Raw genomic sequence first — 27,678 nt, 5'->3', positions numbered from 1 at the left:
TGACCCTGATGTACACTCAAGTGTGAGAACCACCGAGTGGGAGCAGGCACTGTTCTCCCTCCAACTGGCTGAACAAGGGGCCAGAGCAGGTACCAGGTCCTCCTTGTCCAGCTCTGTCACTTCCTGGGGCTGGCAGGAAGGAAACCTGGGGCTTGCTTCCCGCTCCCTCCTTTCTGCAACCCAGCACCCTGGGGGTTTGGGAGGTCGGGGGCTGCCCATCCACTCTCTCCCAGGCTGCTCAGGCCTCACACACGATGTGAACAACATCTACACTTCCCACCAGCCTCTGTCTAAACCTCTCTCATGCATCTTCCTCAGTGGCTTGTCCTTCTGACCCACAACTAGATGTTGCAAGAGCTAGGAGGGAGGGAAGAGCTAAGCAGAGGCAGCGGGGAAGTGGGGCCTCTGTGAGCCCAGAGGACTGGTAATTATCATTCAGGCCCACTTTCCCTGCAGGTCTAATTGATGGCTCACAAGGCCCACACCTATCTCCTAACAAGACAGTTGAGAGCAACCTTCGAAGGCACAGAAGCTACTGGAATTGCACTTCTCTTCAGATCAGATCATTAGAGAGATTGGCAGGAATATTCTGGAAATCGTTATTGACTTCATTGAAATGCCTCTGGTCCCTAGAAGGCTGCAAGAATTTGGCAGAGCGTGGCTTCTGTTCTCCTTTCACCACCACAAAGTGATGTACGACCTCTGCTGTTCCACCCTCCCTGGGTGTGGAGTGCATATTCTCTTCAGAAGCACTTAACGTTCACATAACCTTTTCCTTCTGAAGTGTGAGCCCTGGGCCAAACACGCTACTGAAGCGGCCCTTGCTCAGGTCACTGTGGCTGTCAAGTGGCCTCATGGTGTGCATGTCAGTCGGCAGAGGAGGACACAACACGTAGGAGCCTGACCAACTCAATAGTGGCCCTGGTTCCATTAGTTTCCCCCCAGGCCATCATAGGGGGCAGTGGTTTCACTGGACCTTGGGGGACACCTGCCAAATGTCATGGGTGAGCCAGCCGCTCCTCCAATGGGCTCACACACCTGAGATAATCATGTGTTACGTGTATTTTACAACGATTGAACCTTTTTTCTAAAATGTAAAGTGAGCTATTTTTGTTCCAGTTTGATACACAATCATAAATATGACAATGGAAGTGAAACTGATTTACAGCCCTAGGGCTACATACTTGGGAATTATATCCTTCCATCCTTTCAGATGTGTTCCATGATCCCCGCAATCTACAGACAGGGAGAGTGAGGGGTGAGGGGCAGTGACCTGCTGAGGCTCCCCCTCTTCCCATGACATGAGCCCGGAAGCCTGCCTGACTCCAGCACAAGGGCACCGAGGCCCCACGAGATTTTCCGCGTGCAAACTTAGCTCACAAGAACAAAAATTTGGTGAGTGACCATGTGTTGACAGGTCCACATAAAGAACTCTAAGCCACCGACTTGCTCCAGTATATCACATCAACACGTAGAATATGCAAGTAACAGTAGAAAGTTCCAGGAATGAACTTGTGGAGAGAATGCAACACTCCCTTGTTCCTTGTGGTAGGCATCTTGGGTCTGGAAGGAACAATGTCCAGCTCTGATCCCATCATATCACTAATAGTCAGCAGCAGAACACATCTGAGTTTTGCCGTGCCTGTCTCAGAACTCATGCCTGAATGAAGCATGCCCCTTGCCTTTGAGGGTCTCACAGTCCACAGACAGACACTAAGACAATCTTTGCTAGACGAGGTCCTGGGGCCCACAATATGGCTGTGTAGGCAAGGGCAGAGGGAGCCTGGGAGTGTGGAGGGAGGTGCCACAGAGCAGGGAGAGGCTCAGGGATGGAGCAGCCAGGGGTGAAGGCAGGCAGGCCACCCCTAGCACTTCCGGTCTGAAGGGCAGCTGGCCTTGCTCTAAGGGTGCAGAGGGGAATTCCCACACGTGAGCAGGGCCAAGCTGCCAGGACCTGGATTCTCATCCGTAATCCTGAAACCCAGGCTGCGCCTCCCAGCCTCGCTCCCACTTCCACCCGAGTACAGCAGTCCAGTGTCCTTTGATTGCCCCACCCCACTCCCACCCTCGGCATCAAGAGCAGTGCAGTACCTGGTGTGGGTCAGGGGACCCACGGGCCGCTCTGGCCTCCTCGGGGGTAGCGCGCCTGGTCTGCTGAGAGAATTGGTCTTGGGTGGCCGTGGCTTTTTGGGTGGTATGGCGGGAACAGAAGGCTTCTGTAAATCCAGTTTTGGCTCTCTCTCTGGTCTTTCTTTAAGTCATTGTTTAAGGAAGCATAAGGAAGACAGAGAGAACTCATGTAAGGGACAGTACTGGAGACTGTGTGCTTCTTGCTTTAAAAAAAGAAAACTCACTGATGCTGTATGCGAAGGTGAGGATGGAAGCAAAGAGCATCATCTGTTCTTGGTCAAGTTAGAAAAAGTCTTAGAGAATCACAGGCCACTGCTCGCCTTTACTCATGCTGGTCCCTCTGCCCAGCCTTGGAAAACTCCCACTCACACTTCATTGGGCCTACTCACATTTTCCCAGGCTGAAATGTTGCACCATCATGTTCCCTTCTCAACAGCTGGACCCACCCTCAGAGGCACACTTTCCTACTACTCCCTTTCCTGAGCCATGAGGGACAGCCCTTTATAAACAAGCTCTACTTGAATACTTTCTGGGTGTCTGTATGCTTGGCCCAGCCGGCAGGCTGCCAGCCCCCAAGGGCAGGGCCCACATTTGGTCACCTGTCTAGGACCTGCATGGGGCCTGGCACTGAACATGCGCCTGGTAAATGGCTGATGGGTTTGGTCAATGACCAGGGGACCTGTTGGGTGTGAGGAGGAAAAAGGCCTGTCTCCTCCCAGGTCAGCCTGGGTAGAGTGCCAGGAGCCAATAACAGGGGAGCATTTCAGAAAACAACAACAGAGTCTGGATTCTCTCTGTGCACAGTTCACCTTGCTAGGTAAACTGGGACTTCATAGGTAATCAGTTTCCGAGGGTTTGGGGCTTCATAGCTATTAGAATGAAGTTACAGCCAAAGTGGGCAGGGTTTGGTGGCAGCTTCGTGTATTCTGTCCCAGATTCACCTTGCCCTGTGCGTGCTATGAAGAGCACGCACCCACATGCTTCTCTGTAAAGACAGGGCTTCAGAGATCTGCCTGTTGGGGGACCGGCAGCATTGCTGTGTCCACTCGGAAGTTGGAACCCTGAACACGTGTTACTTGCAGACACAAACTCATGTTGTTTGGGCGACGTGGACAACTGGCAAAGCTTTAAAAAGCCCGTCAGGTATCATACAGACATCACTGTGCTCAGCCCCACAAGAGTTCAGTAAGGGAGTGTGCTCCATCCTGGATTGCTAGGAACTCTCTTCCTGGTCCGCAGGGACCAGAGGAAGAAGGGCTTTGCTAAAATACAAAGGAGCGGAGATTCTACCTGCTGGGAGCGACGGGTGCTCCGGCAGCCTACAGAACGAATGGGAGAGAGGGTTCATGCCCACCTACTAGGGAGGTCGAGTCTCAAGGTGAGGCTGGTTCACCAGCTTCCCTGTTGCTTTTGACCAGAGCGTCTGCACCCTGACCCACTGCGGCCTAGAGCAAGGCATCATGAGAGGGGAAGGAAGCAGAAGTGTGTGGCCATTTGGCCAGCCAACTAGGGTGGCTGTTCACATGTAAGCCAAGGCCATATGCTAGTCAGCATGGAACAGAGCAGGCAGTGTCCTCAACACAGAGCCTGGCGAGAAGCCCAAAACCAGCCACATGTCCTCTATGAGGACAGAGGCAGTGTTTAGCTGTCACAACATGCATGCTTCTATCAAAGAGCTATTTGGATGATGTGTATTTTCATTGATCTGTGATGCAGACCTGGCCTTCACAGTGAGTTTCTACATCTCAAGTTTTAACTCTTCACTCTGAAAGAAAGATGTATAACTTCTTAAGAACTTGCACTGTTGGTAAAACTTGTGGCACACTGATATAAAATATTACATTTTACAATAAAGCTTCATGAGGCCACCCAGGAGCACCTCCAAATAATTGTGTGCATTAATTCAGCATTTCTCTTGTGACTTACAAATAACTGCTTTTTAAAATGGAATTTGCTCTGCCTCCTGTTAATAACCTAACACTTTCCCCATAAAATGTGTGATCAATCAAATTTGAGACACCTAATAAAATCAGTCCTTCCACAGCATACAGATTTCTTTGGGAGGGACACTCAGGCTATAGAAGTCAAACTCAGCCATAAAACTGACCGTGTGATGCAGGTTAGGGTACTTCCCTGAAAATGATCATTTTTGACCCCCTTAAGGGGGCTGTGGGCACTGGGCTGCTTCTCCCAGTTTGGCCATGCCAGCCCCATCCTCAACATTCCTGACCAGGGACATGTGTCTATAATACAGTAGCCAGAGTCAAAAGCCCAGCAATGACTGACAGCTTTCATTTGTCTGGATGGGAATTTCTCTAAGCCATACTCACTCATCAGCAGGTAATGAGCACCTGGGGCACTAAGGTAGCCAGAAAACGTGGCAGGTACATCTGGGCCCTCTGGGGACTTACACTCGGCATCCTGACTTTGGGTTGCTACTGGTGTGGGGAAGGCAGTAACTGCAAGAAGACTGGGATGAAAGAGCTCCAATGTGTTAAATGACTAGGCTGGCTGTTTTTCATTTGGTGAGAAATGCTGGCCCAAAGAAGCACCACAATCACCCTCTCTCCTATTTCCTTAGACACAGGAAATTTAAAAGCGATCAAGACAAAACCATAATCACCATATTCCAAAGAAAAAGAAAATTCTGTGGATAATCTGGAGTAGCCCTGTGACAGACAGCTCTGTCCCCTGCTGTTCTGGAAGTGCCAACGAAGATGTGATTTCATACCTTTCTCTTCTGTTCTGTTTGGAAGCGTTTCCGGTCTTTCAGGAGGTATCTTTTTAATTTCATGTTTTCTTTCAGTGGTACCTGGGCAGGGGGAGGATAATAATTATTAGCAAATGTTTTCCTATCCATTTATTAGACGGACTAGCATTTAAAATATTTATCAGGTACAGCAAAGTCAACAGATTTTTTTGCCCCCTAATCTGAGGGATGGTGTTATCTGGCAAACACACGCTGCTTAGAAACAGAGCAGAAGCCACTTCTGGCATATGTCATTAACTCTGCCTACCTATACACCCTTAATGTACAAGAACACCACTACTATTTATTGATGTTTAAATCTGACTTCCTTCGGCATCAAAGTAGACACAGGAGACCATGTGGCCTGGGTAGGGAATATGTATAAATCAATAAACAAATCCAGACATAAGATGATCATTGTTTTATGCCACCTAATTTGGAGTGGTTTGTTATGCAGCAATGGAAAAAAGAATGCATGTTCTAGTTACCATTGAAGTTTAGTTAACTTACAATATTATATTATTGGGTTGGACAAAAAGTTCATTTGGGTTTTCCTGTAACATCTTATGGAAAAACTTCAATGAATCTTTTGGCCAATCCAATAGTTTCAGGTGTACAACATAGTGATTTAATATTGTTTTACACTACACCCCATATAATGTTATTAAAATATTGACTATATTCCTTGGGCTGTATATTACATCCCTCTGACTTATTTTATAACTGTTGTCTGGGCCTCTTGAACATACCTTTAAGTGGTGGGATATAACGAAAAAATAGGTGGTTTTCCCTAGGTCCTTTGCATATGAATTCTTCAAGTACCACATTTTCCCAAATGTGACAATTTACACTTCCTCTTCATGCACATGGACTGTAGCTGCTCCCTCACCTGGGGTCTTCATCATCGTCAGTGTCCTCAGGTTCATAAGAACACTTGGAAAATAGCTAAAGCATGAAACCCATCACAAGTACTCCTCTGATTTATGGACTTGTTTGAGTGAGTGACAAATCCCTTATATGACCAACCCTATAGATGGGTGCTTGGTACCAAAATCTCAATCACATGGCACAAGAAGCCAAAAGAACTTAATGAGTCCCCTAAACACACACTTTACCTAATCTCTTTAATGACTCACTACAAATTAAACACTGGATCTGATTTCTATCAGTTCTGTATGTGATTTTTATAGTCAAATAACCAAACACAAGGAAATTTGATGAAAAGGAAAAGAGGAATATCTATGTCCCTGTCACAAAGCAGCATCCAAGATTATGCAGGAGGATAAAAAAAAAAAAACCAGTAGTAGTCATCTAGGAAGATTAAATGCCAATCATGCTTTATCCCTAGAGATCCAGTACAACCTTTGGTAGAACTGTTTTAAAAGGATAAGAATTTGCCTACCATGCTACAATCTGGTCTCCTAAGGCTGATGAAGTTCAGTACCATTCTGAGAGACACAGGAGGAATGGACAGTCCTCTTGCCATGCAGAATCCAACCCTAATGACATTCCAGGCCACCTGAGCCTGGGACCACTCAACTCACCTCCTTGGTCTCCATAACCTGTCACTCAGGTGTCTAGGGAAAAGGGTCTTCAGAAAATAGCCAATCAAGAGCCTGCTTTCATCTCAGCAAAATAAAATATTTATTCAGCCAGAACCACTAGGTGGCAAAATTAAACTGCTCAACACAAACAAGGATGGGGGCTGAGCAGGAGATGTAATTAACATCCCATTTGGGGGCTTAATCTCTATAATTCTCAACTATGCCAAAGGGAATGGGAAAGGAATGTGAGGTCAAGCTGATTTTTACCCCCAACAGGATGGGCCAGAAGAAAAAAATCACTCCTAACAAATGGGTTGAATAAACCAATCGGGAAATGTATTCATACTTTAAATGCTATGTTAGAACTATTGTAACTGTAGAATTATAAACACCCCTGCTCTTTTTCAGTTTGAGTTAATTTTTTTAAATACCACTTAACTAGCTATTCATGGAGGAATTTCTCCCTAAACTGTGTTTCTAACCATGTTAAAGAGCAGTTCTTCTGGGAACTAGGAATGCTCATCTTTATGTATGAGATGTCAGTGTACAATGAGTTACCAAGTGTTGAACAACGTCAAGTCTTCCTATATTATTCAACCTTAACATATGAACCACGCAGAAGGAGTGAATTAATTGGACTCTTTTCCAGATGAGAAAAGAGTCATGAGGGAAAGTATTGCTAGAAAAAAACACTTTTTTGTTGTTGGGGGCAAGTGAAGTTAAGTACAAATTTTGGTTAACCACACAGGACAGAAACTGAAAATTCAGCACTGCCATCCATGCACAGAGACGCCATGACCCATGGGAAGCAGTTCTTCCCAGGCTGACCCTCAACGGGCAGACACGGGCAAAGCACACAACCAGTTCTTCTGGCCACAAAAGTGGTTTATTTTAATTTTTTTAAAAAAAGCAAACAAAGCTGGTTGATTCCAAAACAAAGTCTTTCCAGTCATTCTCTCTGAAAGCTAGATTCTGTCACTGTTGTTGCTGTATTGGGGATACATTTTAATGATACATTTGCTTGTTTAGGAAAAACAGGAGTGTATTTAAAACCTGCCTGTCCAGACCAAATCATTACTTTCCAACTTGGTCATCTGTGGCCTTTGAATCTAAAGCTCTTGATCTCTACCCAGGATGCTGTAAACATACAGAAACAGAAAGATAGTGTGTTGACAGAAGCGAGAGGTACATTACCTGCCCCTTGCTTGATCACGGGAGCCGAGGGAGGAGGTGGCTTCTTGGGTCTCTGAAAAATTAATGAAAATGATACCACATGAGATTGTTGGCAAGCCCGGCCTCTCACATAAGGACCACAGACAGTGTTTTCTAGATGTAGCTTGGACAGTCCAGAGAAGCTCTCCAAAAAATTGAGCAATTTTCTCTCCAGGGATGTCAGGTTTTGGCACCTTTAAACAAACACTAAAATAAATCCAGTCTGCAAAACAAAGCTCTGATGGACAAATGAAATACCATTTCCCCCTTTCTAAATTTGTAACAGCCTTCTGGAAAAGCACGGCTCAGCAAAAATGGCCTGAAATCAGCAAGCACAATGGTACTCCTACGCTGAAACCGCATTTGCAATTAAGATTTAATCTGCTGAATAACCAAGCGATTCAGAAAGAGTCACTGGGAATGGCTCTAAATTAGATGGGCTCTGGCTGTGGGACCTGCAACAAAACACAGGCTGAGGGGCCCCTGCGTCTGGGCAGGGTTCTATGCCTTTTGCCCCTTTTCACCTCAAGGCTGCAAAGGTCCCCCACAGACCAGTTATGCCCTGGACACTGGAATGGAGTTTCTTTGCCTATCAGCTGCTATTTCTTTTTCTCTCACGCCCTATCATTCTAGAGGGGGATGAGCAGCAATGCAATCAATGGCATCTCCTGGCTCACCCAGGACTGGCTGTAGGAGGGAGGCAGTCGGGCTGGACTTGGCAAATGTCCTGGGGCTGAGAGTCCAGCCAGGGCAGAATTCTTGGACGCCATTCTTGAACAGGGGAGAAGGGAGCCAAAGGCAAGGAGAGAACCATCTCATTATCAACGTCATTAAGGGAGACTCCCCTGGTGGTCCAGTGGCTAAGACTCTGTGCTCCTAATGCAGGGGGCCTGGGTTTGCTCTCTGGTCAGGGAACTAGATCCCACATGTGACAACTAAAATGATTCTGCATGCCACAACCAAGACCCGGACCAGCCAAATAAAGAAGTAAATGAATAGTTTTTGAAAAAACATCATTAAGGAAAGATGGACTTGGGGAAGGTTTGAGCATATGATCCGTGTTGCTGCTGATACTTCTTCTGACCCTCTCTGGCTATCAAATACTTGTGATTTTAAAAAAAAGGTCCACAGACTCTTCTGCATGCTGAAAAAGTACTGCTGTGACCAGCCCAACCATCCTCAGCCCAACCCACCTGTGCCTCCCAGTTCCTGATGCAGTACCAGGGCACAGGAAGAGATGGCTTTCAGTAAAACCTACAGAATATGAGACCCACAAAGAACTATCTTAGGGAGCATCACAGCATGCAGGCTCTGGATATGAAATTTTAGCTCTGCTCTATGAGTGAGGTGATTTGGCCAAGTGACCCCAAGTAAGAGTATAACATGGTGGGCAAGAGGCGGGGCTTCCAAATGTGGCCATCATTACACAGCTTGGCTCTTTCCATTTTTACCCGTGGACCCTGGGCAAGTGACCTCACCTAGATGAAAGCTCTCATCTGTAAAATGGAGATAATATTATTACTTCCCTCTTAGGAGGAGGTGGTTTCACAAATGGAGAGAATCAGTAGGCACCATCTCATCCAAGCCTCATGACAACTCTGTAAGGAGTGATATTATCATGCCCATTTTTCAGCTGATATAATTGAGGCTGCAAGAGATGAAGTCATTTCCCAAAGTCACCAGGCTTGTAAATGGGACAGGGGGCCAAGAGTCCAGGCCAGGGCTATCTGCCCTGTAGGCATGCTCTTAATCCCTGTGCAGTGGCCATGCTGCCAGAGGGCATCCACAGACAAACCGTCTCGCGGCCATAAACCACACAGAGTCTACAAAAGCACAAGGAACTGGGGTATGTTAACATTAAGGAGGGTAAAAAGGGTATCAAATTGCAGCTAGAGTATGAGCTCAACTCTGTTACAATGCATTCAGAATGTGAAAAAGACTGGAAAGACAGAAATCTATAATGCTGGTCTCTTGTAGATTATGAGTGCATATGTGTGCTTCCTTAATATTTTTCTGTACTGTCTACGTGCATCCAAACTTCATTATAAAAATAAAGAAAGAAGGATGCTGCAAGGTCCCCTCCGCATGGGGGCAGGCCCTCCACCAGTCCAATGTGTTCCATTCCCAGGGCTTACTGCTCTCTCTCTCCCCTGTTGTCAGCCCCCTCCAGTTCTCTACCCTGGCTCCTTTCCGCTCCTTCTCTTCTCTGTCTTTGTAGAAATTAGACTGGGGACAGATATGCGTTTACCGAATGAACTTTATCGTTGAAATCCTGCCAATTAACCTTCCTTTACCTCCAGATCAGAGCCATTTCTTATGCACGAAACTGCCAACACCCTCTGGCCCAATTCTTCCCAGCCCAGCCCCAACCATGCCCACCCCCTGAACGGCTTCCTCACTCTCAGTTGTTGGAACATTTTTCTAACCAATTTCGCATGAGCCTCCTCTTGCTGAGGCCGTTCCCCCAGCGACCTGGCCTCAAACCACAGGGCCTCAGATAAAAAAAGACAATTATAAGTCATCATATTTTCCAAGATTACTGTGCAAATGAAAAAGAAACCCTTAGTGTTGTGTCAGATTTGGCATGGACCAGACACATGAAATGTGACAGGCTGGGGCAGAGGAACACCAAGAGAGGGGACAGGAAGTACTGTGCTCCCTGACAGTGTGTGGAGAGCAGTCATGCCAAGTGCCTGCTCAGAGGGCAGAGGAAGGAGACAGGGGTGTAAGGTGGTATCAGGAACCCTGGCAGCTGTGGAGGCAGGTGGGGCAGTTTGGAAGGAAGGAGCAGTTTGTGAGCTGTCTGTCTTGTATCCACCAAGCCTGACTGATGCTGGCCAGGTGCCTGCTTTGCTTAGTAGCAGAGGAGGTTTACAAGTTGTCCTGTTTTTTTTCCCCTTTGATTGACTTCACTCCCTGATTCCATCAAACTTAGCCTTCCTGCCTCCTTACATGAGAAATGATGCCACATTTTTTCAAAAGAGATGTCTTTGAAGCTAATTCTAAACAAAACCAGGGTTCCCTGTAGCTCTAGATTGCCCCCCACAACAATGAATAAAGTATTCATGTGAGCTGACAATGATGTTTTCTTTGAATGCCACAGGAAGACAGGGCAGTGAGAACTGAGAAGGCAGAGTGAGTAAATTGGTGGTAGTAGAAAATTCATCACAAGAGTTCATGATTCTCAAATAAAAAGATGCAAGCACATCACATAATTGATTTTCCAGGATAAGCAGTAGGTCAATGCTTTCTCTATTGAGTTTACCAGCATTAACTAGCTCCTGTAGGTGCACAGACAGAAACAGCCTTTCAACTCAGTCAAGTATTTTAAGTCATGAGTTTTTTACAGGCACTTGTTCTATTTATTCTCCTCCCTCCATAGTGAAAATAAAACACTCCAGCTCCAAGCCCAGGTGGTGCCATCCTGCTCAACTGGCAGGTTGGTGCTAAGAACAAAGGATGTCAGAGCTCTGAGTGATGTGAAGGTCTCCTTTAAGCTGAGGAAACTCAGGCCCAGAGGGGCCATGTTAACAGGAGCTAAAATACATCTCTCATTGTCAAGACTGTGGCAATTCATTAAAAAAAAAAAAACACCAACATGAAAATATTCCTCAGAAAATCAATGAGCCAACATCTTCTAATTTCCGGGAGAGAAGAATGCCTTCCCTGGTCTTCATATGTGCAGGGCATACAGGCCCATGTGTGTGTGTGCCTCCCTGTGTGGAGATCTGTGGCTTGGACACAGAAGCAAACACCATCCTACAAAGGATATATGAACCAGATTTCATTTCTTCCTATTATGACCTGGAAGGAAACAGATTTGGGTGTTCTAGAGTGAAGAGAGCAGGAAGGCAAGTTTTGCTTCCTGCTGAAGGATTTCATCATTGATTCTGCCTTTGCATGGCAAGTCTGGCCAGTCCCAACCATTCTCCCGGGCAAGAACTGTGATTTGTCACTATGTTTCACAAGCCAGTTTGTCTTCAGAGTTCTGGCCCCAGACACATGACTTGCTGAAAGTAACCAGAGGAGTGGACTCCTGATGGCTGGGTGCCCTTCAGGGGCCTTTGTCAGGGGGAGATGGTAAGGTCGTGGAAGCCAATTTCAGCTTGACTTTGAGACTGAAGGAGGCCCTCCTCCAGGCCCCTGGCTAAGTTTTCTGGAGGTGTCTGCATGTAAGGCTGGACAGGGGACACAAATACACAGCTCCTGATCAGGGTACCCCTCATGGCTCCAGAAACACATAGAAGCTTCCACTCTGCCCTTTTCTCTCCTGTCTGTGGTGGATTGGCAACACTTTTGAAGAGTGCCCCTCTGTATCCTACAGAGTTCCCCCCCACAGGAGATCCCCGAGAGCTACCACAAAACCTGCTCTCGGGAGGGTCTCTCTCGAGTTTCCTCTTCTTGGCCTCTGGGCCGGTGGCCTATATTCACAGTTTCCCTCTTGGCTGGGCCCATCCAGATTGTTGGTCTGCTGGATAGTCACCCAGGCTTTGGTGTTTGGTTTCTCCTTAAGGTGCTCTCAATTCAACCCCTTGGCTTGCCTCCTCACTCTATCTATCCCACCTTGAAAGTGACGCCTTGATTCCATGGCCAGACCTCATAACTGCATGATGGATCTGGACCCTGCTTTGTATAGAAAAGAGAAATCTGACAAGGAACCTGGCTTTCCCTGCCTACCCTCTACTCTTCCTCCTCTCATACTATCACAGACAGTAGCTAGGAGGAGGATGGGGCAGAAGGAAGGGAAGGTACAGCTTGTCACCAAGTGACCAAATGACAAGGCACTCCTTAGTGCCAAATGTATATTAACCATGCTCCTAAGGACTGAATATTTGCCCACTGAATGAACACAAAATTCTTCTGTTGAAACCTAACCCCCAGGGTGGTGGCATTTGGGGATGTGGCCTTTGGGAAGAGATTGGTCATGAGGGTGGAGCGCTCATGAATGAGATTAGTGCCCTTAAAAAGTAGACCCCAGTAAGCTCTCTCACCCCTTTCACCACACGAGGACACAGCAAGAAGACAGTTATCTATCAACCAGGAAGGGGGCCCTAAGCAGATGCCAAATCTTAAACTTCCTAGCCTCCAGAACTGTGAGAAAGGAATTTCTGTTGTTTATAAACCACCTATTCTATGTTATCTGTTATAGCAGCCTGAACTGACTAAGACACATACTGTTAGACCCTATGAAGGTGAAGCTTGGGACACAGGGTCTGCCTTCAAAGAGATTATAGTTCAGATGGCATGATGATAAAGAATCACTTCAGGCAAGAGTATACTGAATGAGCTGCTCATCTGGGAGAACAAAAGCTGTAAGTACCAACAAAAAAGGAAGAAGGGTGCCACCCAGGCCATGTGAGAGAAACTCAGTTGGGGTTCTGTCATTAGGCAATCATTATCACTGGGGCAACATCAACACCTCAATGATCCCCATCTCTGCAGGTAAAATTACCCAGAAAATCAAATGTACAGGCAAATAATCTCAAAGGCAAGTTTTATTCATCATGCTGCTTATTAATAAGCACATATTTCTTTTTGGAAGACTAAAAAGAAGGAAAGAATTCATTGGGCAACTTCAGAAATTAGAAAGGATAGTGGTTCTCAAAAGGATGGAGCTCATGACTAGGAATAAAGAAAATTCTGGCCGAGGATAGTGTTGTAAACTGGATTATCAGATGACGGGTGCTAAGGTAAGGGGCCTCCTGAGAACTTGGTAAAGAGAATGTGGTCCAAGTTAAACCACAAAAGTCACCTAGAGAGTATGAGCCATCACGGGAATCAAGCAAGAGAGATCCTTTCCTATAGAACTTTGAAACCTACAAAACTCCCACTGAACCATCTTAAAGTTGGCACTCAATTGTAATGGAGAATGTGGGAAACCCACTTGATTGTACCACTGTATGTCCAAAGATGGATAATGGATGGGAAGTGTCCAATCAGCCATGAAAACAGAGAAAAATGGAGAGCTGCTGGGGCCACAGGTGTGGGGCTCTCACCAGCATTATCTGGGCTTTGCTGAACTTAATATCCAGTTCCCTTGGCTCACCCTGCCCCCTGGTGCCTGAGGGACCTCAAGCTACAACTATAAGACCCTTTGTGAAAGTAACTAGCTCCTCTTCTTTTCATTCCGTACTCTCCTGGAAAGTACCAAACAAATGTGGTTTCCTATAGAATCTGGATTTTAAGAAATCAGGCCCAACAGGGAGCAAATGCCCAGGGCAGGCAGACCCATGTGCTCCAGATGGGCTGATATTTCAGTTCTTGTCATGATTAGTAAGCTGCCAGTCTGCTCCCCGAGTAAGTCTCTGTGAGTTTGCCAATGTGAGTTTGTGTCACAGTCACAGGTACCCTTCAAACTCTTTAAGGGAGAGTTCTGTGTCCCTGAGGCCAAGAGGCAGACCCTCCACTAGGGCAATGCCTCAGGGCCTCTCAACAACGTCCTGATTCTTGACATGGCACAAGCTCATGAGCCCCCGAATCCATGCAGGCAAGCACAGTACCATCGTCTGGTGATCAGAACACTTTCTCTTAAAAGAACTGGATCCTGAGACTTTCTTAAAACACTATCTTTCAGAAACATTACCTTTCAGGATACCTGTTCTATCCTTATTATTATTATTATTATTATTGTTATTTTTAATGATGAAGATGTTTCTGCAGTTCAGAGAGTCTAAGTTCCCTGCTTTCCCTCAGTCCTGACAACAGAGCATGCACGAGCCTTCATCAGAGCTCTCAGAATTTTTAATCTTTCCATTCTAATATTCAGTTTTCCTGTTGAGGCTCAAAATAAACAGGCAGCCACTGAATCTAGGTTCTCTTATAAACGGCTTATATAATTGCTCTAAAATCTGCACCCAGAGATTGACCGGTGCTCTCGGAAATGTCTTAGGGAAAAGCCCCAGAGTCTTTGCAAGCCTGGTGCGAGAGAACCCTCTGAAAGAAAGACCTCCAGGAGTTCCAAAAGGCCCGGGAGTAACCACCTGAATCCACACCCCAGAAGAAAATATGCCAGCCTTGTCAGAAGGCTTTGCTGATGCCTACTGATTCAAGAGGTCTGCCGTTGAATAAATGCTGTGTGCTGCTGTCTACCCTAATCATCGCACATCGTCCTCTTTTCTGGGTGAGTGACTGCAACCCCAGCCACTGGCAAGACAAGATGACATCTGCTGAATCTGATGGCAGAATCATGTTGCAGGCTCTGTCATTCACATCGTGCATTCGTGTTAATGATTCTAATCATCTTTACACAGTCAACTCTGCACACGACAGCCCTGTCTCCAGTCACGCTGTCACCAACTCACCAACACTCTGGGTGCAGTAAAAAAGGCTGGTGTAACAACCAGTGCAAAGCTGGTTGGTGGGTTTTACAGGTCAGAGGGGATGAAAAGGATGTAATACTTTGAATCTTCTAAAAGCTAAATGTCACATTATACAATCATTTCTCAGCTGTAGGTATTACTTTGTCTGACAGATACAACTATTGTTTCCCTAAAATTGAGTTTTCTGCTTCTTAGGAACAAAGGTAAAAGACCTATCAGAGGGACGGTGGCTGCCTGTCTGGGGTGGGGAAGATGCCCATGGGCCCCCAAGAGCATGCATGCCTCAGTGAGCAAGCCAAGACAAGTCCACTCATCACTGACAACTTCACTCTCTCACCAGGAGTCCTCCTGCAATACTTTATGTAAGAGGGCAGCGCTTCTAGAAAAGTATGCCATGGACTCTCACTTGAGCGAATTTATTGCCCCATAAAATATGACTGGGGACTAGAAGGCAGGGTGCTACAAGGTAGGCAACCACAGGCTTTGTCCATTTGTTAAAATAATTATCCAGATTTTACCTCAGCATTCAAAACCATACTACCTCAGCCAGAATCAAGAAGGTGGCAAAAGTCTGGTAGGATGGCGAGCTTGCTAAGATCCTTTAGCCAGAGGGAGAGGCGTCACCATGGAGGCCTCCAAATGTTTTGGATGTGAACACCCTTTATCAGGCTCAAACAGGTAGTCAGAGTGGTCCCCTGCTACCCAACTCTAAGCTCACAAGGATGGCCATGTGAGTCTTCTTCACTTCCATCAACCAGTATGGCAGCCTGTCCAAAGAAGGAACCCAATAGATATAAAGAAGATGAATGAATAAACATAAAATATCACTGCCAGGCAGCAGATGCCCACCAAATATGCAAAGGACATGAAGATTATGCCATCCTGTACTCGCTTGTCTCTACACATACATAAGGCAGTAGATTTCTTTTTAAAGGCTATTCATCAAAGTTCTTAGATGCATTGGGATCCCCAGGGAAGCTCACCAAGACACCAAGCTAATTCTGTGCTGATGTGATGAACTGGAGTCAGATTTCTACCACCGTTGCACAGTTTTAGCTGGAGTCTTCTCACACTTGTGCTAATAGTAATTACAAAGACTGGAATAGTTAATATGTATAGGGCATTCACAAAGGACCAGGCGGTGTGCTAAGGAATTCATATGTGTCATTTTGGCTAATCTTCTCAACAATTTAACAAGGTCGATATGATTATTCCTGCAATTTAATAGATGAGAACACAGTTGTCACTCAGTATTCATGGGAGATTGGTTTCAGGACACCCTGCAGAAAGCAAAAATCCACAGATGTCCAAGTCTCTCATATAAAATGGGAGAGTATTTGCATATAACCTATGCACATCCTCCCCTATACTTTAAGTCATCTCTAGATTACTTATAATATCTAATACAAAGTCAACGCTATATAAATGGTTGTAAATGTCATGTATATAATTGTCACTACACAGCAAATTCAAGAGATCCAAGCTTTACTTTTAGGAACTTCCTGAAATTTATTGTCTAGTATTTTCGACCCAAGGTTGATTGAATCCACAGATGCAAAATCCAGAGATGCTGAGGAAACAGTCAATGAGTTGATCTTGAACAGAACAATTAAGTGACAGGGCCAGGATTCAAGTTCAAGTCTATTCAATGCTGCAGGCTAGAGTCACAACCACGTTCTATAAATGTCTGCCAAACCTCTTTCTTGTGTCTTAGTTTTAAACATTTACTATACAGATACTACCAAGGGCTAGTGTCTTTTTTTTCTCTCAGGGATGAATTCTGTTAGCCGATAACCCACCACTACAACCATTATCAATAAAAATGGCTCAAATGATTTTGCTTGGTGGAAGATGTCTACTGAATGGTGAGCCCTTCTCCATTCTATGAATTTATTCTCCTCCTAAAATATGGTTCAAAACTAGAAGGTGGGGTTGTCACCACTTAGACAGACACCTGCATCTACACCAGAGCTTCCCAAACCATAATGTGGAAACAGATCACCTGAGGATCTTGATAAAATGTGGGTTCTGATGCACAGGTCTAGGATGGGGTTCAAGCATTTCTAAAAAGCTCCAGGTAAGGCTGACAAAGTGTGGTCCCCAGACCAGCAGTGTCTCAAGGATCTAGAAAACACTGGGAAGCAGAATTCTCTGAACCTCAAACTTAATTCCCAGAGAGAATACAGATGTGGAACCAAGCATCCTTCAGCTAAACAAGAAAGACAGCTATCAAAAAGCCTAAAAGGTGTAGCCCTTTGTTCAAACCAATCTACAGGCCATAATCTTGGTGGGTACAAACACATTTGGCTCCTTGAACAATCATATCCATCCATCTAAGCAGTGTATACACCAGCAATGCTGTTTAGTATCCTTGGTAATCAACCCACTAGTATTGTAGCTACCTTTTCCGAACCTCAATTCCATGGGAATGTGATGGGTCAAAGTTTATGGTCCAGTAATAGAGCCCCCATGGGCATGAAGAGAACACAGGCCAGAAAAAGTGGGCAGAAGGCATGAGAAAGCCTGAGCCAAGAGCTCTGAACTGAAGAACAGCTTGGAAAAGACCAAATAGACCAAATCACTGTACCCTCTTAGAATGTAAGGTGCTTCTAACTATTCAACATTTCCTGTTAGAGTGTCATCAGAGAAACAACATGCTTCCCGTGATGCAAACAAAGGTGGACTGGCTCATTTAAACCACAGAATTGTAAAAATGGGTTCTCACAAAGAGAAAGTACAGCTCAGAGGGATACATGCGCACATGTGCGCGCGCGCACACACACACACACACACACACACACACACAATGGGCATGTGTGTGTATTTGTTGTTGTTGCTAAGTCTAGTCTGTCTAGTTGCTAAGTCATGTCCAACTCTTCGTGACCCCATGAACTGTAGCCCACTAGGCTCCTCTGTCCGTGGAATTTCCCAGGCAAGAATACTGGAGCTGATTGCCATTTCCTGCTCCAGGGTATCTTCCCAACACAGGGATCGAACCCATGCCCCCTGCATTGGCAGGTGGGTTTTTTTTTTTTTTTTTTGACTATTGAGCCACTAAGGAGCCCATGCATGTGTATACCTGACCAAATGTGTGTACACACATACACAGAGTTGGGAAGATCAGCAGGCCTCATCCTGCATCCTCAGCTTCAAAATGTGCTTTTCAGCCACTTCCACAGCATTAGTCACTTCACCACCCAAGGACACACTATGCAGGATACAGGCCATCCACTTACCAATGGAGCCCCCAACGGTTTCTGTCATTTATTTGGTTGCTTAAACGCTCCAGGTACCAAACCAAGTGCTTTGCACACATCATCTTGTCTAGTCACACAACAACCCTAGAAGAAGGCTCTCTGATGAGGAAACTGGGGTTTGTGGAAGATAACTTGTTCACACACACCAGGTATGGGGCAGCCGGTCCATCAAACTAAAATGCCAGGGCTCTTCAACAACAGACATCCTCACCCCGCACCCCCAGCCCGTCATGGAGGCCGCAACTCTGACAGCAGGTGGTGCACTGAGAGCCGAGCCACAGAGACTTACGTTTCCTTCCTTCTCAAAGTCAGGCGGCAGTAACTTGACGAAGTTGTCAGGAAACACTCCTCGTCTGCCATTCAGCTCTCCTTCCCACCAGCCCACATCGATGCAGTCCTAGGAAACAGGAGAGCAGAGTGAGAAAGGGGGCAAGTGCCTCACAGAGAGCTCTAACGCCCCTTGTACAGAGATGGAAGTGCTTTCCTTGAGGCAGCCATCAATGGTTCCTAAGACTCAACAGCATAAACCCCAAAGCTGGATGGGAGGACAAAAGCTCCGGTGTCCTAGAGCTGCCAGCTGGGACTCGAAACCCAGTGGGGCTTTTAGAGGCCCTGCAGATGGTGACTGCAGCCATGAAATTAAAAGACACTTGCTTCTTGGAAGAAAAGCTATGACAAACCTAGACAGCATATTAAAAAGCAGAGACATTACTTTACCAACAAAGGTCTGTCTAGTCAAGGCTATGGTTTTACCAGTAGTCCTGTATGAATGTGAGAGTTGGACCATAAAGAAAGCTGAGAGCCGAAGAACTGATGCTTTTGAGCTGTGGTGTTGGAGAAGACTCTGGAGAGTCCCTTGGACTGCAAGGAGATCCAACCAGTCCATCCTAAAGGAAATCACTCCTGAATATTCACTGGAAGGACTGATGTTGAAGCTGAAACTCCAATACTTTGGCCACCTGATGCGAAGAAATGACTCATTGGAAAAGACCCTGATGCTGGGAAAGATTGAAGGCAGGAGGAGAAGGGGATGACAGAGGATGAGATGGTTGGATGGCATCACTGACGCGATGGACATGAGTTTGAGTAAACTCCGGGAGTTGGCGATGGACAGGGAGGCTTGGTGTGCTGCGGTTCATGGAGTCGCAGAGAGTCAGACACGACTGAGTGACTGAACTGACTGAGAGCAATAAGATCTTTTTCCCCTCTTAAAGATAGGAGAAAATATATTTTCTTCATTTTAATTTTAACACAATGAAATTTTTTCATTAACTGCAAATGTGGGTTAGAAAACATCACACACACAAATGTTCTCTTTGATTAGCCTGTCACAAAGTTTGTTGAAATTAAGAAGGGCTGGGTGACAGTCAGCCAAGCAGGAGAAAAATCCCACTCTGTGCAAGCTCATTAATGCACCTTCTCCTCTCCGTGTTGAGGTGGCACAGTCGTCATTATGAAAAGCCCTTCACCCCACCCTCCAGAGCTTAGTGTTTGCTCACTAAATGAAAGAAGAAATCTAGTCATTCTTCCAGATCAAACCTGCTTCCCTTGGAATAACCCCTATTATGTTCATACACTTGTTGAACATTTGAGTGCCTACTCTGTGCCAAGTCCTGGGGACAGAGCTCAGCGTAGCCTTCACAAGCTTCCATCCCGAGCCTAATGGCCCCATGGTGCTCCAGGTACTCACCCTCGTGCCAAAGAACCACCTGCAGGTTTCCCCATCTTCAATGGGTGGGAAGTTTGATCTTCTCTAGTTCGATAATAAATCTCATATTTGTTCTCTGGGTCCAATTCCACTTCTCCCACCCCAATCCAAGACCTACTGGCCTGTTGTCAATCTCCTCACTTGGGCATTTAATCCTTCCCTGTGTATGTACAACACACGCACCACTGTCAAGCGCAAGTTGTTGAGTAAAAACCCAATTCTCAGACTGTGATCAACAGCTTCCAGCGAAAACTCCAAATGAGCAAAGGCTTTCCCCCAGAAAAATGCTTTTAAAATAAATGCTTGAAAAAGTGAGGAATTCCTGCTCAGGGCCCACAGAGACACACTCGTGGTCCTTCACAATACCAGTGGGGCTGGGGGAGGGCTCAGGCAGACTCAAGCAGCAGATGTGCAGCTGGCCTTGGGCCTGGCACTGAGCCCTTGGAGGCCCTGGCTTATGTGACTCATGTGTGCCTTGCTAGAGCATCCAGTCCAGCAAAGAGAGAAACACAGCTGAATTTTTCACCATCATATTCCCAGTCCAATGCCACATATAATAAGTATTTCTGGAATCAATGAAGGCTCTTTTTAACCCCAAGTTCTGTGATCTCCCTCAGTCCAAGACTAGGATTACTGCAGGACAAGATAGTCTCTATCTGCCCCAAGCTGTGAGAATTCTATATAAGCTAAGGCAGAGTCCACCTCAGGTGAGAAGTAAATGCTCACCATCGTCTCTTCCCACAGGGGTAACTATAACAAGGCTAGACTGACTCTTTAGAAGAGAACGTAGGTTTGGGAAGTGGGTCCTACATCACCCCATAAATTCTAGTCCCAAGAAACATCCTTAGACAAAGACTCTTGAAGCATCAAGTGCAGATTTACTCAGAACAAAACAAGGTTAAAAAAAACTTACAACCTAAAAGAATGCTTATCTTTCTTGGAAAATGACAATGTGAAGCCGAGCTAAGTATTTTGGTCCTGCCCATGTCATATCACTCACTGAGCAATCTAGCATCAGTCCCGAGATAATGGATTCATGAACAAGGGTTGTGGAAGTAGAATCTGATGGGTTGTGAGTTTCTTCCATCTCTGAGAAACCATTATGTCCTCAACAGTATGAGGAAAACTTATGAAGGGGCAGGGGTGGAAATGCTTTACTCCTCATCCTTAAAAATTAAGTCTTTCAATCCAGAGCCTCTGTTTCTGAGGAAATGTCTGGAATATATTTTTTTTCTCTTGGTTTTTCTGGACAAGTTCTTGTCATCTTCAAAACCCAATTTGAAACTCACCTGTAGGAAAGTGACTATAATGAAAGCTTTTATCTTTTCTCTAACACTCAGAACTGTGTTAATTTGCATTTCATGATATTCCATTTAACAAACAACTATTACATATAAAATATATGTCAGTTCATTCTGTAGGCACCAAACATTAAACATGCAAAAGAACATGATCCCTAACTCCAGGAAGCTAAGAGATGTGTGTGAAACACACATATGCACACTAGCACTCACATAACATACAAGGTCCTTTTTTTGATAACTGTATCAACTACGGGCTCTGGTATCAAAGAGAAAAGAATCATTAACAGCTTTTCCAATAATCTTAGATCTTTTCATGTGTGAAGGGTTTGCTTATATGAAGGCTGAATTTTTCTCCACGTTCATTTCAGATCATCTGATACAGACTTAGGTCCGTAAAAGGCACTCAAATATTGTTTAGTGCTATCTTTCTTTTGAAGGCTTTTTTTTTTAACTTTCTAAATGGTGCAAATCCATGCTTTCCATTAGCCTTATGCAATCAGTAACCCAAGAACCACTGTAATGAAACTTTCTGTTTTGTATGCCAGAAAAACAATAAAGAACATTTTAATAAGCAAAAGCATATTCAGAATAACTTCAGAACTTATGTACGCCTACAGGGATAAACAGTGCATATGACAGTATATTTATTATACCTCCCATCAGTGATGAATAGCTCGCATGGCTCATCTGGGTTCTGCTTTTTAAGGAAAACATGAATAGTGCTAATCGCTATGTAATTAATTCAAGGTACGAGAGGGGAAGCATGAAGGTGGAACACAGTGTGTCTAATCATTCTGACCGGTGTAAGAACACACACAAGGTTCATGGATAAGTACACTGAAAAAAGAAAACTGACAGCATGACTTAGAATACTAAGAAAAATGAAGAGGGCATCTGCTGCAGGACAGAAAATAGCCACAGGGTCAAGATGCCTGCAGTGGGAGCGAGATTTAGAGAACTGAGACTTTTCTTCCCCCTAGCAATAGAAGCTAATTTAAGGGAAACAGGAAAAATTCTGACAGCAAACTGAGAACTGAAAATAAGTCCTCTTCAACAAACCAGACAGAAGAATGAGGCTTTTGGTGGCAGAGATGAAGACAGAATTATTTGTCTGAGGGCTCTGCTTCCAGAAGTGTGAAACAGCAGCGAATTCAATTTATTTAATTAGGACCTAAAACATGCAGGATAGGAGAGGAATTCAGGGGCGAAAGAAAGTCATCATGACCTTATGGGGTTCCCAAGCTCAGAGCCAAGTGAAAGAGGCAGGCATGGTGAATCAAGATGGCACCGAAACAGAGGCAGCAGTGCTAGGCTGGATTAGCAACAACAAGGGGGACCAAGAGAAACCAGGCAGAGAGAGAAACCTCATCCTCTTCTCGAAGGAGAGGACAAGGGCAAGAATCAAGGTTATGAGAAAGGTCAAGGGCAGGATCATCAAGGGTGAAAGAAGGGAAAAGGGAAAGTAGGAAGCTGGAGTCATGGAAGAGAACATTCAAGAATTGGCCCTTAGAGTGAAGGCAATGCTTGCCTTCCAGGAAGCTCCAACCAACCTCTACTGAAGAGTGATGCAAGGGGTGAGGCAAGATGGCACTCATGAGTGATGGGAGCAGAATGGACAATCAATGACTTATGAGGCTAGAACATCATCAGGGTGGAGTTAAATGTCCCCCAGGAGGATGGCAGGAGGTGGATGAAGGCAAAACAATGAGGCAGTAGCTGACCACTAAGGAGAGAGGCAGTGCTGTTAAAATACTGGAAGATTTTACAGTGACCCTATAATTTATTTCCAAACCTAGGACACTATTAATAAGTATACCACAGGTATAACCCAAGACAATGGCTACCCTCGTGAATTTTGAGATTTCAATAAGGATGAGGAAAGGGCAGTGTATGCAGGCAAAGGGATGGTCTTTAAATGAGGTGGAAGTTTGCAGTGGGAAAGAGTAAAAGATCTGCATGTATTATAGACGAAAGTTTCCAGAACAATGATGACTAGAAATAAGATCTATTCACATGCAAGCAGAGGCAAGTAGACCTTGACCCTTATCAAGAATCAAAGAGCATGGAAAAAATTATATTTCTGACATAGGATGTTCACTCGTCTATGATTTAAGTCCTCAAAATGGTTTCTGTATGCCTCATCCCCACGCAGATATTAGAGTAAAATATATTTTTCCTTGTAAAATAGAAATGATACGTTTCCTTTTAAGGAATGAACAAACAGAGCCGTAGGTGTACTGTACTCCAACCTATGTTCTGCACTGTACCTATCTCATGAGCCAAGGTACCTCAGAGACAGGAGGAAGACAGTGAACTGGGGCCATCAGATACTTTAGTGGTCCTCCAGTGATAAAGACTCTGGGTCTCAGTTCCTTGATACACAGGAGAAGATGTCTGAAGTGTAAAGAGCAACACAACTGCTGAACCGCTGCTGGTGGTTGTCATCAGTATTGTGATTCTAGGGGGGTGGGTCCCAGAGACCTCAAGGGATCATGAGCCCAGGAAAGCATCTTGATTAAGTATACAATACATCTGTCACGTGACTCAGCATCATCTTCCGGTGAAACTCCCTAGCAGTGGCTCACACACGTGGAGGGAGGCTAAGGCCCCAGAGCGTGTCTGAGGAGGGAGACTGGCCCGGCCCTCCATGTCAGGCTTTAGTCCACTCCATCCTACCAGAGGGGCCCTGGGGAACATGGAAGCACTCCACCACTGCACACAGCTCTCGCGCTGGGGACCAGTTTAGAGCTGCTCTCTGACATCCAAGCTGGCGGCAGGAGTCACCAGTGAGCCCTGCTGTGTCTGCCTCTTGTGTAAAAACTTCAAATGTTTAAAAAAAGACCAACTTGCCACCTGGCTTGTAAACTGTAAAACCTGGCTGCAACCTCATGTGGGGCCCCGTTTAGTCCAAAGTGCAAAGCAACCTCTTAGAGCAGTGCTTCTTTAAGCTGGCTGCACATTTAGAATCACTCAGGGCTATACCCCACACCAATTAAACTATAAATCCTGGGGGTGGGGGTTGAGACTGAGAAATCAGTGCCTTTTAAAGGTCCCTGGGTCCTTCCAATGTGCAGTCTGAGAATCAACGATTTAGACTATGGCTTCTCAAATGTGTATACTGTCCTTGAGTGGATCGTGAGAAGATGACAATTTGGATTCAATAAGTCTGGGGCTGGTCAGAGATTCAGCATTTTAACAGGTTCCCAAGTGATGTCAATGCTACTGGATGATACTTTGAATAACAACGTTCTCAAAAACGGGAAGCTCTGTTAGAAACAAAGAATCTTTTTTTTTTTTCAGAAACATTTTATTTTATTTGCCTTTGAGTTTTCAATTTTATTATTATTATTTTTTATATTGTAGTGGTTTTTGCCATACATTCACATGAATCAGCCATGGATTTACATGTGTTCCCCATCCCGATCCCCCCTCCCGCCTCCCTCTCCATCCCATCCCTCTGGGTCATCCCAGTGCACCAGCCCTGAGCACCCGTCTCATGCATCCAACCTGGGCTGGTGATCTGTTTCACCCTTGATAGTATACTTGTTTCAGTGCTGTTCTCTCTGAACATCCCACCCTCGCCTTCTCCCACAGAGTCTAAAAGTCTGTTCTGTACATCTGTGTCTCTTTTTCTGTTTTGCATATAGGGTTATCGTTACCATCTTTTAACATTCCATATATATGCGTTAGTATACTATATTGGTCTTTATCTTTCTGGCTTACTTTACTCTGTATAATGGGCTCCAGTTTTATCCATCTCATTAGAACTGATTCAAATGAATTCTTTTTAATGGCTGAGTAATATTCCACTGTGTATATGTACCACAGCTGCCTTATCCATTCATCTGCTGATGGACATCTAGGTTGCTTCCATGTCCTGGCTGTTATAAACAGTGCTGCGATGAACATCAGGGTACATGTGTCTCTTTCAGATCTGGTTTCCTTGGTGTGTATGCCCAGAAGTGGGATTGCTGGGTCATATGGCAGTTCTATTTCCAGTTTTTTGAGGAATCTCCACACTGTTTTCCATAGTGGCTGTACTAGTTTGCATTCCCAGCCACAGTGTAAGAGGGTTCCCTTTTCTCCACACCTTCTCCAGCATTTATCGCTTGTAGACTTTTGGATAGCAGCCATCCTGACTGGCGTGTAATGGTACCTCATTGTGGTTTTGATTTGCATTTCTCTGATAATGAGTGATGTTGAGCATCTTTTCATGTGTTTGTTAGCCATCTGGATGTCTTCTATGGAGAAATGTCTGTTTAGATCTTTGGCCCATTTTTTGATTGGGTCATTTAGTTTTCTGGAATTGAGCTGCAGGAGTTGCTTGTATATTTTTGAGATTAATCCTTTGTCTGTTTCTTCATTTGCTATTATTTTCTCCCAAGGGATATTATTTTTATACTCTGTATCCACCAAACACCTAGCACAGTGCCTGACAAATACTGATGATGAGTACATGTCAGCTGAATGGATGAACTGATGGATGGCCCAATCTCCTCTCAGACTACTACTCCACTTCTCACAATTTTCAAACATCCAAAGTGAAGTCAAGTTTGAACAAGGAAGAGGAAGGTCTAGGTTAGCTACACAAGAAAGCTTCATTTATATAATCAGGCTTACCTGGTGGTCTGTACTGAATTTATTATTTGTTCATAATTGTAACAATTTAAAAAGTACCTTTCAAAGAGAGGTCATGTTTTCCAAGACATTGTACATGGCCTATGTGAGTTTGGACAGGAGTGTATAGTTCAGACATAGTTTGCTCTTATGTCACCCCAGCAAACTTCAAAATGATGGTTTCATCAGCTGGTCCTCTTGAAAAAGAAAAGTGCTCCCCTGGTGGTCAGCTGTCCCTACACTCCCTAGTACTAATTTCCCAGAAATTATCCAGCATGGCTGTTTTTCATGACCTTCTCTGATGACTGAAATATCAATAGAGGAGAAAGTGAGTGTTGTGTGATTTCAGTGTGGCTGTCAAGTGAGCCTCTGAGTGCCTCGAGGGGGTCTCACACTCTCAGCACCCCACCAGCAGTATGAAAAGTGCTGTTTAATATTTACTAGTGAACGCCTTCTGCATGGAGCTTCAGGGGGGCTGTTGAAAGGACACTCCATGGAAGCCGAAGCCCAGGAGCACTTCGTTCTGCCTCAGCTTGTTAACACCTTCTCAAGAGATGCAATTATTCTGCATGGCTGGGATTTCTGCTCAGCATTTCCAACATCCCCTAAGTCAGTTACTCCAGCAGGCTCATCAACATCACAGTCTATGAGGTAACAGGAAAAAAGAGAACCATGGTCTATCTCAGTGTCAGAAGAAATGCCCAGCAGACCATAGTTAATGAGGGAAGTCAAGGAGACCATTCCAGGGACAAGCCCACTAAAGAAGATGTCACATTTCAAGTGTTCACATCCTGGGATGGGTGAGGCTTAGGCAGCCATTCACTGTTTTATGATACTGGGAAGTAGTGACCTCAAAGAGATTGTCTACTTCTAAAAGAAAAAACCCTGATTTTTTTACTGGGCAACAACTTACAGGCTTTGCTATTACTTATAACCTTTTCATTTTACATATTGTATGACTGGTAACAAAAACTTGGATGAGTAACACACAAACAGCATTAATCAAGCTTCCTTTTAGTGATGCCAATATTAATTAAAGCATGTCCTGATGCCTGAAAATTGTATTCAGAGATAACTGCATGCTCTTTATAAGCTATCCATATCATACCTCACATTTTTGTGCTTCTTCTTACATCTGGTCATTTGTGACTGTATAATCTCAACAACCATGCACTGCACACTACATTATCAAAGGACTGGATTTTGTTGTCTTCCCTGCAAGAGTGTGGAGTTTCATTATGGTGGGCATGTTGTTTGCAAATCAGCTCGACCTGTCAGGGCTTAGTTTTAGGCTTCATTCAGAGTGGGTCTAGTGAAGCACTGGGCTTCCAAGGTGACTCAGAGGTAAAGAATCCGCCTGTCAAGCAGAAGACACAGGTTTGATCCCTAGGTGGGGGAGATTCCCTGGAGAAGGAAATGGAAACCCACTCCAATGTTCTTTTGTTTTTTTTAAATGTCTTAGTTTATTCAAATAAATGTTGTACATTCTTGGCATGACCAAAAATAAATAATAGTTCATATTGTGCATAGGTTCTTGGTCATGAACACTCCAGTATTCTTGCCTGCAGAGCTCCATGGACAGAGGAGCCTGGTGGGCTTCAGTCAATAGGGTTGCAAAAGAGTCAGACACGACTTAGCAACTAAACAACAACAAGGGTAGTACTATTCCTATGACTGACTTTTTGAGTTGTCAACTGGATGCCAAGTGTGTTCAATGAAGTTTTCCTAGTCTGCTTGGCCAGAACTCCAACATCTCCAATTACTGACCATCTCTAGAACATCCACTCATCTCAGAGCCCACCCACACCTCCCCTCCCATACTTATTTTCTGCTGGGCC

The 27,678-nt window shown here is 44.9% G+C and overlaps 1 protein-coding gene across 7 annotated transcripts in view; it reads right to left on the bottom strand.

The window, feature by feature from the left end:
• Positions 1-27,678, bottom strand: part of SH3KBP1 (SH3 domain containing kinase binding protein 1) — a 334,928-nt gene that overhangs the window by 45,628 nt on the left and 261,622 nt on the right. For all 7 annotated transcript variants that reach the window (XM_043896945.1, XM_043896942.1, XM_043896946.1 and 4 more), the window contains 4 exons: positions 18,501-18,608; positions 7,618-7,669; positions 4,862-4,942; positions 2,092-2,251 (listed from right to left, as the gene is read on the bottom strand). In XM_043896945.1, coding sequence (XP_043752880.1) covers positions 2,092-2,251; positions 4,862-4,942; positions 7,618-7,669; positions 18,501-18,608 — 401 coding nt within the window. The remainder of the gene's footprint in view (positions 1-2,091; positions 2,252-4,861; positions 4,943-7,617; positions 7,670-18,500; positions 18,609-27,678) is intronic.

Source organism: Cervus elaphus, chromosome X (genome assembly GCF_910594005.1).
Source record: "Cervus elaphus chromosome X, mCerEla1.1, whole genome shotgun sequence".
Lineage (NCBI taxonomy): Eukaryota > Metazoa > Chordata > Mammalia > Artiodactyla > Cervidae > Cervus > Cervus elaphus.
Note: the sequence above shows the minus strand (reverse complement) of the source record. Positions and strands in the feature narration are given on the sequence as shown.